Source organism: Gobio gobio, assembly GCF_949357685.1.
Source record: "Gobio gobio genome assembly, chromosome: 1".
Lineage (NCBI taxonomy): Eukaryota > Metazoa > Chordata > Actinopteri > Cypriniformes > Gobionidae > Gobio > Gobio gobio.
In genome coordinates, this window is record NC_137097.1 from 54,452,998 (window position 1) to 54,473,017 (window position 20,020).

Genomic DNA, 20,020 nt, shown 5'->3' on the forward strand with positions numbered 1-20,020 from the left:
AATTAACAATATTATTTTACTTGAAACATAAACATTTTTCATCTGGTTATATTATATTTGGTACAACAATGCACCAAAAAGTTGTATTTGCATGCTGTGACAATACGCCAGTTTTCAGTGAAATAAAGGGAAGGATTTCAAACACTTCAAGCTTAACTGACGATGATCCATGTTGATAAATCCGGTACATCTACTACTGCAATAAAAATTAAAGCATGCACATTACCGATGTCAGGTACGTGAAAATACATACAATTTTGGCAATGTCTCTTTTGTTATTTTACTTAATGGTGCATTGTCCTATATTTAATAATAATAGTGAAGTGTAAATCTAAATAGTTTTTGTTTACACTGGAAACTGGATAATGGCAAGTTGTTGTGGGTTCATCCATTATATTTATGGGTGTTTATCCATAAAAGAAAATAAATATTAATAATTATATTATATTTCTTTCAAATATTTCTGTATTTCATCAGATGGTCTCACAATACCCATCAAAACCTAATACAAGCATGATGTTAGAATAGAAAAGAGAAAATACTCTGATATTTAAATGTGACTCAAAGTTTGTTGTCCATGATGAGGAAAATAGATCTGTGTATGTTGTACTGCCCTTCCGCCCTCAGGGACCCAGTAGAGGCCCCTGGAAGTGCAAAAAAAAGCACATTTCAAATGGCTGTTACTCAAAGTCTGGTTAGCGTATCACAGAGAAAATTGGCAGGACAACTGCTTATGCTATGTTTACTAAATAATGTTGGGCACAGTTTTCAGACAGATATGGAAAGCTGGCATAAAGGTTTTCTAAAAGTGCTCACAGTAAATATCAAATTTCAGCCTGCCCCTCATATATGTCATAAAGGTTTACACAATGAACATAATTAGATATCCAGTTGTCCATTAAAGATGTCATTTACTTAACATTTATTGTCTCATTATTAAACGTTTTAAACTACATTACCCATATACCTTTGTCAGTGTATCAATGCAATGGGAAACATGGCGCTGTAGTTCATTGAAGTGTGCAGAAATGCTTAGGGTTAGGGTTGGGATCTCGGTAAAGGAGTAATTTCTCACAACATAGCGACACTTTATAGTTAACTTAACGTATTACTAACGTAACAATAACACCAAAACATACTTTGTAACATGAAACGACGTTTTATATCGGTTAAAAGATAGTCCAATCACAGCGAGTTCTGCGATAAAGTCCTAGCCAATGACAACGCAGCAGAACAGAGGCGTCACACTTACTTGTCCATTTATGGAAAATGATGACAGATCTCATCCGGTTCCAACTGAAGGGATATCCTTAAATATTTAATATTTAGGCTGCTAAATATTTATTTCTTCTAATTAATTAATACAACTCACATTTTAAAACAAAAATCTCCTTTGTGTGGTTAAACTGATGCATAAATATCTCTCTCTCTCTCTCTCTCTCTCTCTCTCTCTCTCTCTCTCTCTCTCTCTCTCTCTTTCTATATATATATATATATATATATATATATATATATATATATATATATATATATGTGTGTGTGTGTATATATATATATATATATATATATATATATATATATATATATATATATATATATATATATATATATATATATATATATATATATATATATATATATATATATTAGATCACTTCTTTATGCCATCGTTCACCATCTGAACTCTTGGAATTAAAATAAATGTAACAAAAGCATAATGAATGCACACAATTTTGTAAGCATATTCCAATATTTAATGTCAAACAGTTTAAATACAAATGTAGCGGCCAAACTACTGCACAACAGTATAAAATAACCATGCTGCGGTACAAATAAAAGAAATGAGGTTAAACTTTATCTGAAAATATATTGGTTTCTTGCCTTTAAGAAATAAATAGGCAAAAACATTAAGAACATTTTACATTCTCAACTTCAAAACTATATAAACTATATCCTTGTGATTATTGTTCACTTCTATTGTAACTAAATGAAAGGCCAATTCAAATAGTTAATGATTATTATAAATGTTAACCATTTTCAGTAAGAAAATGCTTTAATAAAATACATTCATGTTACATTTACATTAGCAAGGTAGTGATATAATGATACCATATATTTAGTTATGGTGGACATTTACTATAGTTAATACTATCCCACTGTAATAAAAGGTTTAATGAATACATATTGATTTCAAAAGGTGTTCACTCTCACTATCTTCATTTGTTCAAACAAACACTGTTATACAAATGCATATATATGCAAATATACAAATGCAGATATATACATTGGAATATAGCATCATGAAGTCGATGGCAATAAATATGTCCTTTACTAAAACTCCTGATGAGCACTGATGCTTTTTTGATAAAGGCATAGGCAGACATCAAGTACAGTTTATGAATATTGGTTCTGCATATATCGAAGAGATCATGAGGAGGAGTGGTACTCCACGTGAAGACTTTGAGAAACTGTGACATAGCAAAGGGTGCACCTCACGGGACATATCCTACGCATGCCCAAACAACAACACCCCAAAACAGTTATGAAGTGGACACCACCAGGAAGACGCAGGAGACAGGGAAGACCAAGGAAGACATGAGACAGATGTTTCGTGAAGACCTGAAGAATGCAGGTGTTCCATGAGAAGATGTGAAGAACGTGGCCACAGATCGAATATGTTGGAGGACACATGTTGCCCAGTGTGCCCAGGACAGGACATGATGATGATGTTGTTGTTGTCCCTTTACATAACTGTAGGATTTCCTTCTTTAAAAAGTGTTGCATAATTAAATGTTAAATACATTTATGTAACAAGTTCACTGATAGGTGTGCATTTCCATTATTAAAAGTATATTTTTAGTAGCACATATGAATTTGTTTAAAAATGTTGATTATTTACTTGATCTTTTGATCACGTAAATTATTTACATGCAAACAGGACGTTATCAGCAGTGCAACTGATGACAAAATAATTGAATATCTGATGTTATGTGAGCATTTCCGCTCTTGCAAACAGAGGTAGGTCATGAGGTGTGAAGAGACCTCCCCAATGGCCCAATTTGTAATCATTTTAAAGAATACATTGGACCTAATATAAACTTTTCTTTCTGGGACTGCTTTCCAAGAAGGGGCGCAACTGATTTACAAAAATCATGATAAATATGTACAGGAATTGAGGCTGTAGCCAATGGCAGGAGTCGGAGTAAAAGCTGCAGGATTATGTATGAGTATTTGTACAAATATGTACGAGTATCATATGAATGACAGCTTGTTAAATCTTGTGAATTATTAAGACTTTGAGAACATGTTCTCACTGATTGAGCCATGGGGTTTGTAAGAATATGTTTAAGAAACAACAAATGCTTGATAAAGAGTTCAAACCAACACATACTTACCATTGCAAATATTTGCTGTTGCTGCTTTCGGTCTTCTCCATTACTTTTCCATGAACAAGAATGGGCTGACTGAGTCCGAAAGGCCCTTTTGGGCGTTTCAGGTTAAAAAAAAAAAAAGAGAACAAGTCATAATATATAACAGATACAGTATATACAGGACATTATATACATCACAATATTTGGATTTTATATTAAAAGGCATTAAAAAGCATGGTAAGTGTTGTGGATACTGTCTATTTACAACAATCATCACATTACAACTAAGGTTGTTTTTAGTGTGCTTCTACTACAAATGCCACGTTGAAACACACTAGTTGTTATTATTAAATATGAATAACTGTTTAAAAGGTCTATAGCACGTCACGTGACAGTGTTTAATCGCCCTATTAGCAAGGTGTGTTGATTTAGAAAGAAAAGAAAAGCGAAGCCTGAGTGGAAATGAAAGATATAATGCAGTGACTGAACATAATCTGATCAATAACGACAGAAAATACTTTATATCAAATATTCATGGCTACTCACCAACATGTGGCCCACGTGCGCTGATGCCAAACATCGCGATGTATTCTGAATGAGACTTCTTCAGCGAGATTTCATACCGATAGAATACCGGCAAAGGTTTCCCATTGAAAGCAATGGAGTTCCCAGTTCGTCTATAAACTGACGCCGAGGGGTATGGCCGTACCTGTGGCGTCTTCAATATGACGCCGGGGTGCGGAGGGAAACGCAGATCGCTTTTGGGTCTTTTCTTCACACAAATCAATCGTTTGGCCTCGGAACAGTTGGAATACTTGACATTTTTCAATAAAGTGTGCATGTTGTCTGTTATATTCTGTGTTTTATATCATATAACGCAAATGGGTAGGTTAAGGGGTGGGGTTGGGCTACTTTCAAACGTGTCTGAATAGCGTAAATACAAATCAATAAATGTAAATAAAATAATGTTGGCTGATTAAATTGAGAATCATACTCCAACATGTCATAATGGAAAAATTATAACCCAATAAATAGTTACATCATGATAACATTCACATGCCCAACACGTCTGTGTATGACGCCAAAGGTGTCTCATTGGAATCACTGCAGTACCCTTAACGTCGAAAAATGCCTTTCAAGGGGTACCCTGTACGTAAAAAAGTGACGACGAGGGGTCCTGACCAAGCGTCAATATGTGACGAGTGGGAGTGAGACTGTGTTGTCGTTGTCCATACAAAGAAAGTCAACGCATACAATGTTGTCACATTTGCCAGAAAAAAGGATAGCATTGCAATTATTTAGAAATAAAAGCTGAAATAATAAGAAAATAATGAAAGCAATCACTAAATTAAGTCTAATTGTTAAGACATTAAGAAAGGGGATGCAGGTTCAAACCTCAACCCTACATTTACAGAACTGTCAAATAGCAAAAATTGCTGAGCTTGGTAATTATTATTGTTTTTCTTTTATATGGAGCATGTTAGATATTTTGTTTTACAGGACGCGAGTATATGATGACAAACTTTGCTGTTTAAAGTAAATAATCTGGGGAAGATGCAACTCATCTGGATTTAGGCAGTGTTTTAGACAGACACTATGAAAATTAACATATTATTAATTACTGATCCACGTGCCATATCAGACGTATGACTTATCTTGTGGAACAAAAATAAAAAATGTTTTGAGGAAACCTGCTCATGCTGCTCTCAGCAAAAGTAAATGATGACCAGCAGATTTCCGTTAATGATAAAAGGCACCATAAAATGAGTCCATGACTCCATGCAAGTCTCATGAAGATATTTGATTGCTTTGTGTGAGGAAAACAAACATTTAATTAATTAATTAATTTATTTATTTACTGAAAATCTTGCTGTCCATCATTGCTCTCAAATCATATTTATTCTGTGAGCAGGTCTATTTATAATATTTAGTATCTATAAAAACATTAAGGAACTGTCAGGTTTATGTTCTGTTTTGGCTTAATTTTGTGCTCCCAGGTCCTGTGTTTATTTACTGTCTTCTTTCGTTGACTTAGGCTGTGTTCAAAACTCTCCTTACTGCAACCACACCGTGACATTAGCACAGAATTATAACGATTTATAGTGTAGTTTATGGTTGTTTTCAGATTTTGTGCAGTACTGTAGTTGCATTTGTCACTGTGACTCTCTTGCACAATAATATACAGCAGTGTCTTCATTCTTCATATTATTCATCTGCAGATACATCTGTTTATTGCTGTTGTCTCTGGAGATGGTGAACCGTCCCTGACGGTTCACCCTAACCTCTGTAACCATGTCTGCCCTTCATCTTATTGTTCCTTCTTTTCTATCTCATAATAATTGATTAGTGCATGTCTTTTTAATTATTCCAAATCAAACTTGAGTTACATGTTTTAGGTGTGAGCAGTAACTAGAGATGAGATGGATGAATATTTTCCACATGTTTTAATGCTGATGTTGATGAATGAGAGATGGGTCAGTTTCTTTCTTTCAGATTACCCATCTGAAGTGTTTTTGATAAAATATGGCATGAACAGTGAATGTTTCCAAAGCACAAGTTTATGAACTGCACAGCAGCCTCTTGTGTTACTGTGTTTCTCGGGCACAGTAATAAACGCCAGTGTCCTCAGCCCAGACCTTCTCATTTTTTTGGGAAGTTGTTTATACAGAAGTATTTAAATATTTTAAACAACATTTTTAACAAGTAATGTGTTGAATTGTGGGGAAATGTGCAGAAGTAATTGCTTCAGTGATCTCATGTATGAATAGTTTTTGTGCAGCCCTGCAGTCTTTTGTGTAACTGTGAGTCTCTGGCACAGTAATGAACAGCTGTGTCTTCAGTCTTCAGGCTTTTCACCTCTAAATACAGCATGTTTTTACTGGTGTCTGTGGTGATGGAGAACTGGCCCTGTAGAGACTGAGCATAATATACAGTTGAGCCATGTATACGGCCAATCCACTCCAGTCCTCTCCCTGGTTTCTGACGGATCCAGTGCATCCAGTAGCTGCTCATTGAGAATCCAGACACAGTGCAGGACAGAGAGACTGATTCTCCTGGTCTTTTCACCACAGAATCTGAGGAGGTCAAAGACTGACCACTAACACCTGAAAAACATGGAAAATTATAGATGATTTAGAGTAATGAAATGACAAAAAAATTATCTGGAGAAGTGAAATCATTCTCACTTGAAATAATCATCAGCAGAACTCCGTAGAGTAACATTTCCATTATCACCCCAAATCTGTAAAATGAAAACAATAATAAGATATTTAGCTGCACTGCAGCAGATCATAAACACTGACTGAGGATTCAGTTTATAACACAGTCCTTTGAGAGTCTGAGTGACTCTGATCCTCCCAACATTTGCAAATATAGAGGCTTGCCGCTTTAAGGACCACCCACTGGCCCAACAACAGAATCCAATGGCGTGGGCAAAGGTGCACTGTCAAAGATACTAATTTTAAATCTATTCTTAATCTGATTTTAAAATGTAGGCATTGTTTTAACGTTAGTTCCCATTCAGTCGGTCACTCTCGACGCCACGTCGGAGTACCGACGAATAGGAATCTCGCTCGGGAGAGCCAATCTACTTCGAGTGTAACTAAACGAGCCAATGCACATTGGCATGCAATGATTGCACCAGGTGCTAATGCCACGCCGTGCGGGTATAAATGAGACACAGGTGATTGCATAAAATCAACCTTTTGCTTCGGAGCCGAGTGGTGAATGGTTTGTCCTAAAATCACTCTCTACAAAGCGCGTGTTAACATTATAACGAGTCAAGCTCTTTGGTGGACCTCTCCTCGTTTGGTGTTGGAGTGACGGCACTGCAGCGGGGTTGATTTCTCTCTTTCTTTTTCTATTTTGAGCAAAAACAAAAGGCTGTTCTCACAGCTGGTTCGGTGCGCTGTTAAGAGCGCTGAAAAGCCATTTTCACGGCTGGTAAGAGATCGCCTTCTATGAGAGAGAGAGAGCGCGCACGTCAGGCTGCACTTTTTCCCTGTCTGTGTCACTGCGACTATTCCCCTGTGTGCTTCAGCACCGCGTAGAGCAGTTTCCCTAAAAGAGCTACACAGATAGAGCTTGCGTCTTTTTAAAGATGACATTCTATCTGTGTGTTTCTGGATGCGGTTGTTTCCTGTCCTCACTGACGGCCACGAACACTGTTTCACATGTCTGGGCGCATGCTGAGACTGTGTTCGTGGGTGGTCATGTTTTCTAATGAGAACATGACCACGTCGGCATGCCGGTCGCGACTCATCTTTCTCCGGGAAGCTTGAGTCCCCTTTGTTGTTGGCCAGCCGCCGCTCGTGTGTAAAAGCACAGCCGCAGGTCTGCTCGACACTCTGGGAGATCAGCGAGAGTTGCCGTCGGGGAAACCCGAACGGACCTCTCGCTTCTCTGCGTGCCGTGTGCCGTTGAGTGCTAGGCTGTAGCGCGGGTTGTCACGGCAACCCAGCGCTCGCTCTGCGCTCCAGGTGCGCTGTCCCCTTGCCTATTTCTCGTTGTAGCGCCCTCCCTGGCAACGGGAGAGGTCTACTTCAGTAAAATGGCTGGGGTGACCTGAAGAGAGGAGGGCTTATCCTTCGGGGAACCAACCCCCTAGGGCCCCTCCCCCTCTAGCGCACTGCAAGCTGTGCAGCTCTGGGTGGAATTGCTGGTCCTTCTTATGGGGGAACCTAGCATTTCATTCAGTGCTCCAGCTGAGGATCAGATGTCAATCGCTGCATCGGAGAGAGGGCTGTTGTGCTCTGGGAATGAGGATGATGCTGAGCCCACTGTAATGGTGCGTGCTTCACTGAATCGGATTCAGAGTTAACAGCCATGCTTCCCGGGATCACTCCCGGATGTGCATGGAAAACTTGGCAGTGTGGCACTTCTTTGGATATGGAAAGCCAAAAGGGCCAAAACTGCATAAGTTTTTCCTCTCTCACTACCCTCAACGGTGGGGTGGCTGTGCGCAGACCACCCCTGCCTGCACAAGGGTAGTTCTGAGTTGAGGTTGAGCTGTGCATGTTGACTAACCGTGATCAAAGTCATGGCGCAGGCCCTCGGCCAGACGATGTCCACCTCAGTGGTCCAGAAAAACCTCCTGGCTTGCCTTGCTGAGATGTGAGTGGTCGTCAAAGTACGCTTTCTCGATGCTCCAATCTCACAAGCTGGCCTTGGGCGACACTGTTGAGAACTGGGCCCAGCAGTTCTTCGCAGTCGGTAGCAGGCTGAGGCAATCAAGAGCCTCCCCCGACGTACCATCAGAGTGCCTCGTGGGCCGCCCCTCAGTCTGCTCATCGCCAAAGGCGTCGTCCCCTGCAAAAAAAAAAACCACTTGGCACAGCCTGCTCTACTGTGTCCTGCAGGAGGATGATGCTACCTGTCTCTGCCGCTGTTTAAGCGGTCGGTGAAACATCACCTCTGAGACGGGTGACCGGGAGATGGGCGGGGCTGCTCTTCCCCGGAGGAGGGCCGGGCAGAAAATGTTGAGTCAAAATCCGTTCTGCCGCTGGTGTCACAACCAGTGGTACCCAAATTCTCAAAAAAAAAAAAAAAAAGCAGTTCCTCCCATCTCTGGGTCCCAAGGGGGTTCGGAGAGCTGTGGACGGTCAAACGCCGGACCACACTCATCCTCCTCCTTCGCCAGTGGACAGTAGTGGACGGTTCGAGGACGCAACCTAGCCTTCTCACGTACCCTCTGCCCTCTGGTGGAATCAGGTAAGTGTGCACCGCACACTCACAACCGCGCTGCGGGCCGCCTCCACGAGACAGCCGCCCCAGCCTGGTACCTGCATTCCACCTCGCTGCCCCACGGTGGGTACGCCGGTGGTCCCTATTGTCCCGCTTGCACAGACTCTGCGAGCCTGGCTAGAGCTCCCCAGTCCGTCTCGCTGGCTCATTCGGACCATCAGGCTCGGCTATGCGATTCAGTTCGCCCGGCGCCCCCCCCAGGTTCAAGGGCATCCGCTTCACCTCGGTGAATGCCGCAGATGCCCATGCCCTGCGTGCGGAGATCGCTGTCCTACTGGCGAAGGACGCGATAGAGCCGGTCCCTCCAGCCGATATGAAGACCGGCTTCTAAAGCCCGTACTTCATTGTACCCAAGAAAACCGGTGGGTTACGACCAATCTTGGACCTGCGAGTCCTGAATCGGAGCCTCCACAAGCTACCGTTCAAGATGCTCACGCAGAAATGCATTTTCGAATGCATCCGTCCCCAAGATTGGTTTGCAGCGATCGACCTGAAGGACGCGTACTTTCATGTCTCGATTCTTCTCGACACAGGCCGTTTCTGCGCTTTGCGTTCGAGGGTCGAGCATATCAGTACAGAGTCCTGCCCTTCGGGCTGTCCCTGTCCCCCCGTGTCTTCACAAAAGTCACGGAGGGGGCCCTTGTGCCCCTGAGAGAACAGGGCGTTCGCATCCTCAACTATCTCGACGACTGGCTCATTCTAGCACAGTCAATCCAGGGATCAGTTGTGCGAACACAGGGACCTGGTGCTCAGACACCTTAGCCAGTTGGGTCTTCGGGTCAACTGGGAAAAGAGCAAACTCGCCCCCATGCAGAGGATCTCTTTTCTCGGTGTGGATTCGGTCGAACGGACAGCGTGCCTCCCGGAGGAGCGTGTCCAGTCGATGCTGAACGTCCTGAACATGTTTCAAGGCAGGATGGCGGTTCCACTGAAACAATTTCAGAGGCTCCTGGGGCATATGGCAGCCGCTGCGGCAGTAACACCGCTCGGCCTGCTTCATATGAGACCGCTTCAGCATTGGTGCACGGCCGAGTCCCGAGATGGGCGTGGCAACGCGGCACTCTCTGGGTGAGCATCACACCGGCCTGCCGCCAGTCTTTCAGTCCATGGTCAGACCCCTCGTTCCTTCGGGCCGGAGTGCCCCCGGAACAGGTGTCCAGGCACGCTGTGGTTTTCACGGATGCCTCTGCCATGGGCTGGGGAGCCACGTACAATGGGCATGCAGTGTCAGGGGTTTGGACGGGCCCGCACCTGCATTGGCATATCAATTGCCTCGAGTTGCTAGCAGTACATCTTGCTCTGAGCCGCCTCAAAGCGCGGTTATGGGGCAAAGATGTACTGGTCCGCACGGACAACACTGCGACCGTTGCGTATATCAACCGACAAGGTGGTCTGTGCTCCCGTCGCATGTCGCAACTCGCCCGCCATCTCCTCCTCTGGAGTCTGAAGTGTCTGAGGTCGCTTCGGGGCCATTCATGTCCCTGGTGTACACAACCGTGTGGCCGACGAGCTTTCACGAGCTGCGCTCCTAGGCGAGTGGTGACTCCACCCCCAGGTTGTTGAGCTAGTTTGGAGACCGTTCGGGGTGGCACAGGTCGACCTGTTTGCCTCCCCAGAAACGTTCCACTGCCAGTGGTTCTATTTGCTGACCAAGGATACACTCGGCACGGATGCCCTTGCGCACAGCTGGCCCCAGGGGCTGCGCAAATGCGTTTCCCCCAGTGAGCCTACTTGCACAGACACTGTGCAAGGTCAGGGAGGACGAGGAGCAGGTCCTGCTGGTGGTGCTGTACTGGCCCAACCGGACCTGGTTCCCAGAACTTATGCTCCTCGTGACAGCCCCTCCTTGGCCGATTCCTCTGAGGAAGGACCTTCTGACTCAGAGACGGGGCACCCCTTGGCACCCGCGTTCAGACCTGTGGAAGCTTCATGTCTGGCCCCTGGACGGGACGCGGAGGTTCTAGGTGACTTACCCCAAGAGGTAGTTAACACCATCACTTCGGCACGAGCACCGTCTACAAGACAGGCTTACGCCTTGAAGTGGGACCTGTTCGTCGAGTGGTGTTATTCTCGCTGAGAAGACCCCTGAAGATGTTCGATCGCGTCTGTGCTTTCCTTCCTGCAACAGGGGTTGGAGCGTAGGCTGTCGCTGTCGCCCTCCACCCTCAAGGTTTATGTTGCTGCAATATCCGCCTATCACGACCACGTAGAAGGTAAGACGGTTGGGAAGCACGACCCGGTCGTCAGGTTCCTTAGGGGGGCGAGACAGTAAAATCCTCCTCGCCCTCCCTCCATGCCCTCTTGGGATCTTGCTCTGGTGCTCAGAGCACTTCAGAATGCCCCATTTGAGCCTTTGCAGTCAGCAGAGCTAAAGATTCTGTCTATGAAAACTTTGCTGTTGACTGCATTGGCCTCCATCAAGAGGGTAGGGGACCTGCAGGCATTTTCGGTCGACGAATCGTGCCTAGAGTTCGGGCCGGGTGATACCCACGTGGTGTTGAGACCCCGGCCTGGCTATGTGCCCAAGGTTCCTACCACTCCCTTCAGGGACCAGGTGGTGAACCTGCAAGCGCTGCCCCCGGAGGAGGCAGACCCAGCCCTAGCTTTGCTCTGTCCCATCCGCGCTCTGCAGGTTTACGTGGATAGAACTCAAAGCTTCAGAACCTCAGATCAGCTCTTTGTCTGTCACGGAGGCCAGCAGAAGGGAAAGGCTGTCTCCAAGCAGAGGATGGCCCACTGGATAGTGGATGCCATCACCTTGGCTTAATCTTCAATTATTCATTAGACCCAATGTCGCAGATTCTCTAAACAGCTTGTTCACGGATCTCACGGACACAAAATCATCAGTCTGATCATATAGTTGTCACGTCTGTTGTGAGTTTAAAGGTATACATTTACACGACAATGATAAAAACAGGAACGTTTTTCCTTTGCGTTTCCTTTGTTGTGCACAGACAAAAACCCCATTCCCATGGATCTGCCAAAACAACTAAAAACGTTGTATTCTGCTGCCAGGCCAGTAGTTTTGTAAAGAAACACTACGCGCCTATACTGTAGACTGAACGCGTAATATACATTTGCATGACTTCACCATTTTCACAAATGTGCGTTTTTGTAGTTTACATGGAGATGATAACTGTATCCTTCTGTTTCTCAAGTTGTTTTTTTTTATAGCTTAGAAGTGTATTCCTGAGTTTGTTTTTGGTCTAATATGGAGATCAGACTGGCCTTATGCAGGCATATATTGTTTAGTTACAATAAGATCAAGTTTGAAAAAAAATAAGTGCATGAACAACCGCAACAGTTTCTCAAGGATGAAAGTTACAAGTCTGGCTGACAGCTGGACTGGTGGCAATTCAATGATTCATTTAAATACTCTCCTCCCATAAATTGTGCGTCTGAAAGGGAAACTCCTACAAATGCATATGCAATAATGTCAGCCTCAAAAATAACCGTGTCCACATCTTTTAAGAGCTAATTTTTCACTGCGTGCCTTTAGTAAATCATGACAGTAGTTTTTTTTTTATGCCAAAAGTGGGTTTCATTTCTACACTGTTCATCAAGAAATAAACACAAAATATAAAATAATTATATATTTTGATTGAATAGATATTTAAACTGGTTTTGTGTAGAAAGAGGGTAACGATAACTCATTTATGAAGAACAGAGACAATTATACAGTGTCATTATCAGACAGGTTATAATGAAACTGTATTTGGTGCATTTCATTGATGTGATGTTTTGTGCCTCTCGTTCATGGAACACACACAATACAACACAACGATGGTCACTATACAGGAATTTTTTAGCCTAAATCTCATAAATGGGTATACATTTTCTTTTTATTGGCAGTTTGTCATTAGTTAAGACCTGCATGTACCTATGAAAATATTTTTCTAAAGTATCGTGTTTTTAACTTACACAATTTTTCTGTAATTGCTCAAATGATATTTGTGATTTGTGAGAAAAGTAATTAATGAAAAATTTTTTTAACTTAAGTTGTTAAAGCTCCGATGGGTTAAATTTAAATAAATACAGACAAATGTTAGTTGCATTCAGATTTTTGTACAGTACTGTAGTTGCATATGTCACTGTGACTCTCTTGCACAATAATATACAGCAGTGTCTTCATTTTTCATATTATTCATCTGCAGATACATCTGTTTCTTGCTGTTGTCTCTGGAGATGGTGAACCGGCCCTGAACAGACTGAGAGTAGTATATAGAACCACTACCAGATGAGATGAATGCCAGCCACTCCAGACCTCCTCCTGCAGCCTGTCTGATCCAAGCTAAGTGCTGGTCACTACTAAATCCAGAGGCTGTACAGGTAAGTCTGTGAGATCCTCCAGGTTTAATGACCGCTGACTCAGACTCAGTCAGTGTCTGACACCAACAGACTGAAAAATGAACAGTTCAACATTAACATTTACAACAGTACACATAAATCAGTCTGATTGTCATCAAGAGCCTTTCTTACATTCTGTGAGAGCAAACATGAAGATAAAACCCAGTTTAGACACAATATCCATTGCCATGTTATGAAAAGAGGAAAGTCATAAACAAGTTTTGTGTCTGTAGATGAATAGAGTGGGGGCTTTTAAAAGGGACAAGAAGTAGGTTTGCATAGACTGCCCTCTAAAGGTACATTTACATACTGTGCCCTTATTAACCTCTGTAACCATGTCTTCTTTTCATCTTATTGTTCCTTATTTTCTAGCTCATAATAATTGATTAGTGCATATATTTTTAATTATTCCAAATCAAACTTGTGCAAAATTTTCACATTTTTCCCAATCTCACACACAAAGGCAAACAGATTTTTTTACTAATTACTGAGTTACATGTTTTGTGGTGTGAACAGTAATTAGAGATGAGCTGGATGAATATTTTCCACATGCTTTAATGCTGATGTTGATGAATGAGAGATGGGTCAGTTTTTTTTTCTTTCAGATTACCCATCTGAAGTATTTTTTATAAAATATGGCATGAACAGTGAATGTTTCCTTATGAACTGCACAGCAGCCTCTTGTGTTACTCTGTTTTTTGGGCACAGTAATAAACGCCAGTTCCCTTTCAGTCGGTCACGTTCGACGTACGTCGGAACTGACCGACGAATCGGGATCTGTTTTCAGACACCGACCTACTTCGAGTAATTAAAAACGAGCCAATAAACATTGGCATGCGATCACGCATTCCACGCACCGCGGGTATAAATAAGGAAGTGGAAGTGCCGCATACCGCTTTCAACTTCGGAGCCGAGCATTGCAGTAATCTGTGTGTTCCTACGAAGAGTTTTTTTTCTACAAACGAGTCGAGAGAAGATCTTTACCTGCTTCCAGTGTTCCAGTGTTGGTGTGACGGTGCCCTGCAGCGGTGGTCGCGACCAGGAAGAAAAGGACGAACAGCTGTTCTCACGGCTTGCTGGGCTTTTTTTCTCTGAGTGCTCACAGCGGGCTTGCACCTTTGAACTGCTGTGAGCCGCGGCCATTTCCCCTGCGTGCCTCGGCACTGACGGAGCGGTTTTCTCTCTCTCTCTGTCACTAAAAGAGCAACACGGTTTGACCCTGCGTCTTTTTCAAGATGTCATTCAAACCGTGTGTTTCTGGATGCCGTCAGTTTCTGTCCCCAGTTGACGGACACGATCGCTGTCTCTCGGGTTTGGGCGTTCAGCACGCAGAGGCGGCTTTCGTGGATGACTCATGTTCGCACTGCGCGAACATGACCATCGCAGTGCTACGGTCTAGGCTCCAATACCTCAAAAGGGGTGGAGTCCCATTGCGCATCCCCCGATCTAGTGGTCCTCCCGCTGCAAAGCAGAGGGCTGCTACTTTGGCTGATGCCTTTGGTGGAGATCTGAGGGTGAGGGTCAGGGCACCCCCGCCCAGTCAACAGGCTGCTCGGGCCCCTCCCCCCTCCGCTGCGCCGGCGCAGTTCCCGGAAGATCGCGGTGGTCCTTCCCATGGGGGGCCGCCCGTTTCTTTCGGGGCTCCTGATGAGGACATGTTATCAATAGCTGCATCGGGGGACGAGCTAATGGACTCTGGAGAAAAGGATTCGGCTGCGTTGCCCCCTTCGGGTGTGGCACCGTTGCCCGAGTCTGATCCAGAGCTCACGGCTATGCTTTCCCGGGCCGCCGCGAGTGTCGGGCTCGAGTGGAACCCTCCACCGTGTCCCGAACCCTCGCGGCTGGACGATTGGTATCTCGGGACGGCCCATGCTGGTTCTCAGCGCCCCGCCCCAGTGCCTTTCTTTCCGGAAGTGCATCAGGAGCTCACGAAGTCGTGGACGGCGCCCTACAGCGCTCATTCACGATCAGCGAGTTCCTCCGTCCTCACTACCCTCGATGGAGGCGCGGCTAAGGGTTACGTGGAGGTCCCTCCAGTGGAACGGTCGGTTGCGATGCAACTGTGTCCTAAGACCGGCTCCGACTGGCGGGGCCATCCGCGTCTCCCCTCCCGGGCGTGTAGGTTCTCGTCCAGCCTAACGGGCAAGACCTACACAGCCTGTGGAGAAGCCGCGTCTTCTCTGCATGCCATGGCGCTCCTGCAGGTCTACCAGGCCAAAGCGCTCAAGGAATTGCACGAGGGTAGTTCCGACCCAGGGGTTATGCAGGAACTGCGTACCGCAACGGACCTCGCCCTCTGGGCGACGAAAGTTGCCGCACGCACCCTGGGTCGGGCGATGTCCACTCTGGTGGTCCAGGAACGCCACCTATGGCTGAACCTGGCAGATATGCGTGAGACCGACAAAGTGCGGTTCCTCAGCGCCCCTGTCTGTCAGGCCGGCCTCTTCGGCGACGCCATCGAGAGCTTCGCCCAGCAGTTTTCGGTGGCACAGAAGCAGACGGAGGCCATCAAGAACATCCTGCCCCGGCTGCACCTCCGCCTGCTCGTCGCCAAGGGCGTCCCCCTGCGGCCGCCTCCGCCCCTGCTAAACCCAAGCAGCAGCCTCCACCATCGGGGAAGCAGGGTGCCGGCCGTAAGGGTGCCGCCCAACCCGTGTCGGGGCCCGCTAAGTCGGCAGACAAGCGCAAGGGCAAGCGGCCCTGACACGGGGAGCCCAGGGAGAAGAGGAGCTGCTCCAGGGGAGGTGGTGTCCGCACCCCTCCTCCCCCCGGAGGAGGACCGGGGGGAGAATGTCAAGACTGGTACCGTGAACATCCTGCCGCTGGCCCTCCGGGGTCCAGCGGTACCCACATTCTCAATAAAAGAACAGTTTCCTCCCTCCCTGAGCCCCGAGAGGGACAGGTTGGCAGTGCGCGACGCCCCCGGGCCTTGCCACTCCTTTCCTTCCCTCTCACCCCTCGCCAGGGGGCAGCAGAGTGGGCACCGAGGACGCCCCCGGGCCTTCTCACCCACTCTCTGCCCCACCTGGAGTATTCAGACAACACTCCGGGCCGCCTCCGGGCCTCCCGAGTCGGGTCTGAATACTCCACCTCGCTGCCTCACCCCGGGTACGTCTGTGGTGCCGTTGGTCCCGCTAGTTCGGTCTCTGGGGGCCTGGCTAGGTCTCCCCAGGCCGTCTCGCTGACTCATCCGTACCATCAGACTCGGCTATGCGATTAAATTCGCACGCCGGCCTCCCAAGTACAGGGGCATCCTCTTCACCTCCGTGCGGAGCAGCGATGCCCATGTCTTGCGGTCCGAGATCGATGTCCTGCTGGCGAAGGGCGCGGTCGAGCCGGTTCCTCCTGCCGATATGAGGTCGGGGTTCTACAGCCCCTACTTCATTGTACCCAAGAAAGGGGGTGGGTTAAGGCCAATCTTGGACCTGCACATTCTGAATCGGGCCCTGCACAAGCTTCCGTTCAAAATGTTAACGCAGAAACGCATTTTCCAATGCATCCGTCCCCAAGATTGGTTCGCAGCGATCGACCTGAAGGACGCGTACTTTCATGTCTCTATCCTTCCTCGACACAGACCGTTCCTGCGCTTTGCGTTCGAGGGGAGGGCATATCAGTACAAAGTCTTGCCCTTCGGGCTGTCCCTGTCGCTTCGCGTCTTCACGAAGGTCGTCGAGGCAGCCATTGTTCCGCTCAGAGAACGCGGCGTTCGCTTACTCAACTATCTCGACGACTGGCTCATACTCGCCCAGTCTCGGGAGCAGTTGTGCGAACACAGGGACATGGTGCTCAGTCACCTCAGCCTGTTGGGACTTCGGGTCAACCGAGAGAAGAGCAAACTCTGCCCCGCGCAGGATAGCAGGATCTCTTATCTCGGTATGGAGCTGGACTCGGTCAGCCGGACAGCGCGCCTCACTCCAGAGCGCGTCCGGTCAGTGTTGAACTGCTTGAATACGTTCAAAGGCAGGACAGCGGTCCCACTGAAATTATTTCAGAGGCTCCTGGGGCATATGGCATCTGCAGCCGCGGTAACGCCGCTCGGATTGCTTCATATGAGGCCGCTTCAACGCTGGTTGCACGACCGAGTCCCGAGATGGGCGTGGCAGAGCGGTCAGTACCGGGTCCTAGTTACTCCTTACTGTCGCCAAACCTTCAAACCGGAGTGTCCCTAGAACAGGTGTCGAGGCATGCTGTGGTCTTCACGGATGCCTCATCCACGGGCTGGGGGGCCACGTACAACGGGCACGCAGTTTCGGGTCTGTGGACGGGGCCCCAACTGCGTTGGCATATCAATTGCCTAGAGTTACTGGCGGTACGTCTTGCCCTGGCCCGGTTCAAGAAACCGCTTCGGGGCAAGCACGTAGTGGTCCGTTCGGACAGCACTGCGGCCGTTGCGTACATCAACCGTCAGGGTGGTCTACGCTCCCGTTGCATGCTCCGGCTCGCCCGCCATCTCCTCCTGTGGAGTCAGAAGTTTATGAGGTCACTTCGTGCCATTCACATCCCAGGTGCGCTGAACCAGACAGCCGACGAGCTCTCTCGCCAGTCGACACCTCCGGGCGAATGGCGACTCCACCCCCGGAGCGTCCAGCTGATATGGGACCACTTCGGAGTTGCACAGGTAGACCTGTTCGCTTCTCCGGACTCGACCCATTGCCAGTGGTACTACTCCCTGACCCGAGGTACCTTAGGCATAGATGCACTGGCGCACAGCTGGCCCCGGGACCTACGCAAGTATGCGTTCCCCCCAGTGAGCCTTCTCGCACAGACACTGTGCAAGGTCAGGGAGGACGAGGAGCAGGTCTTGTTAGTTGCGCCCTACTGGCCCAACCAGACCTGGTTCCCTCCTCGCGACAGCCCCTCCCTGGCCGATCCCCCTGAGGAAGGACCTGCTTTCTCAGGGGCGGGGCACTCTATGGCACCCGCGTCCAGACCTCTGGAATCTCCATGTCTGGTCCCTGGACGGGACGCGGAGGTTCTAGGTGGCCTACCACAAGCAGTGGTAGACACCACCCCTCTACGAGGCGCCTCTACTCTCTGAAGTGGAACCTGTTCTTCGAGTGGTGCTCTTCCCGCCGGGAAGACCCCCGAAAGTGTTCGATTAACGTTGTGCTTTCCTTCCTGCAGGATGGGTCGGATCGAAGGCTGTCTCCCTCCACCCTCAAAGTGTACGTCGCAGAAATAGCGGCGTATCATGATGCAGTAGATGGTAAATCCTTAGGTAAGCACGACTTAATCGTCAGGTTCCTCAGAGGTGCGAGGAGACTAAATCCTCCTCGTTCTACCTCGATACCCTCTTGGGACTTAGCCCTGGTGCTCAGAGCACTTCAGAGTCCCCCATTTGAGCCTTTGCAGTCTGTTGAGATAAAAATCCTGTCCATGAAGAAAGTTCTCCTGATTGCATTGGCTTCAATCAAGAGGGTAGGGGACCTGCATGCACTCACGGTCGAGGAATCGTGCCTAGAATTCGGGCCGGCCAACTCTCACGTTGTCCTGAGACCCCGGCCTGGATACGTGCCCAAGGTTCCTACCACTCCCTTTCGGGACCAGGTGGTGAACCTGCAAGCGCTGCCTTCGGAGGAGGCAGACCCAGCCCTAGCTTTGTTATGTCCCGTCCGCGCTCTTCGCGCTTACGTTGACCGGACTCAGAGCTTCAGATCCTCACAGCAGCTCTTCATCTGTTACGGAGGCCAGCAGAAGGGAAAGGCTGTCTCCAAGCAGAGGTTGGCCCACTGGATAGTGGATGCCATTGTCTTGGCCTACCAGTCCCAAGACGTACCTTGCCCGTTCGGGTTGCGAGCACACTCAACAAGGAGTGTTGCTCCTTCCCCGAAATGTAGCACAACTCCGGTGAAAAATGAACCTAGGGGTAATAAACACATGGTTACAGAGTAGATCGTTCTCTGAGTAAAGAGTTTTATCTCTAAAAACAGATTATCTTATAACGCTAGCCTATGGGGCACAGAATAAGTAAAATTAAATCGCTAGTTAATACCACTAACAAGGCTCAAAATAGCCTCACACTAACGGTAGCATAATGAGGGTCCCTATATATCCCTACATTGAGAACTTTGTAAGTGTACAAACAGTTTAATAAGAAGATACTTTAGACAGTACATTCCGCGTATACAGACAGGAGCCATCTTGGAAAACAGTCTCGACAAGTCGAGCAACGGTTGAATAATCCGCCATCTCTTTAGTGTGTATTCTTTGGAAGCACTAGTCTCTGTTGCGTTCAGTTTTTTCTTCCGGAAACAACAGACCATATGAGATTCCAAGTCACAGTTCATCACTTAGCACAGCGTTCGTGGCTCGACTTGTCGAGACTGTTTTCCAAGATGGCTCCTGTCTGTATACGCGTAATGTACTGTCTTTATAAAGTATCTTCTTATTAAACTGTACACTTACAAAGTTCTCAATGCTTCGGTTTGCATGTAGGGACCCTCATTATGCTACCGTGTTAGTGTGAGGCTATTTTGAGCCTTGTTAGTGGTATTAACTAGCGATTTAATTTAACTTATTCTATGCCCCATATACTAGCGTTATAAGATAATCTGTTTTTA

The 20,020-nt window shown here is 46.9% G+C and overlaps 1 protein-coding gene and 1 gene segment (V, D, J or C); both read right to left on the reverse strand.

The window, feature by feature from the left end:
- Nucleotides 1-6,674, reverse strand: part of LOC307134541 (immunoglobulin gamma-1 heavy chain-like) — a 194,639-nt gene extending 187,965 nt beyond the window's left edge. The window contains exons 1-2 of the C gene segment in view: nucleotides 6,557-6,674; nucleotides 6,172-6,475 (exon numbers count right to left, since the gene is read on the reverse strand).
- ighd (immunoglobulin heavy constant delta) overlaps nucleotides 1-20,020 on the reverse strand; it is a 784,237-nt gene that overhangs the window by 358,245 nt on the left and 405,972 nt on the right. Inside the window, exons 1-2 of one of the 46 annotated variants that reach the window (XM_079830390.1) lie at nucleotides 13,593-13,689; nucleotides 13,212-13,512 (exon numbers count right to left, since the gene is read on the reverse strand). The exons of the other annotated variants lie outside the window; for them this stretch is intronic. Of the exons in view, the coding sequence (XP_079686516.1) occupies nucleotides 13,212-13,512; nucleotides 13,593-13,650 (359 nt within the window). The 5' untranslated portion in view covers nucleotides 13,651-13,689. Of the gene's footprint in view, nucleotides 1-13,211; nucleotides 13,513-13,592; nucleotides 13,690-20,020 lie in introns of those variants that run through there. 46 annotated transcript variants of the gene reach the window in all.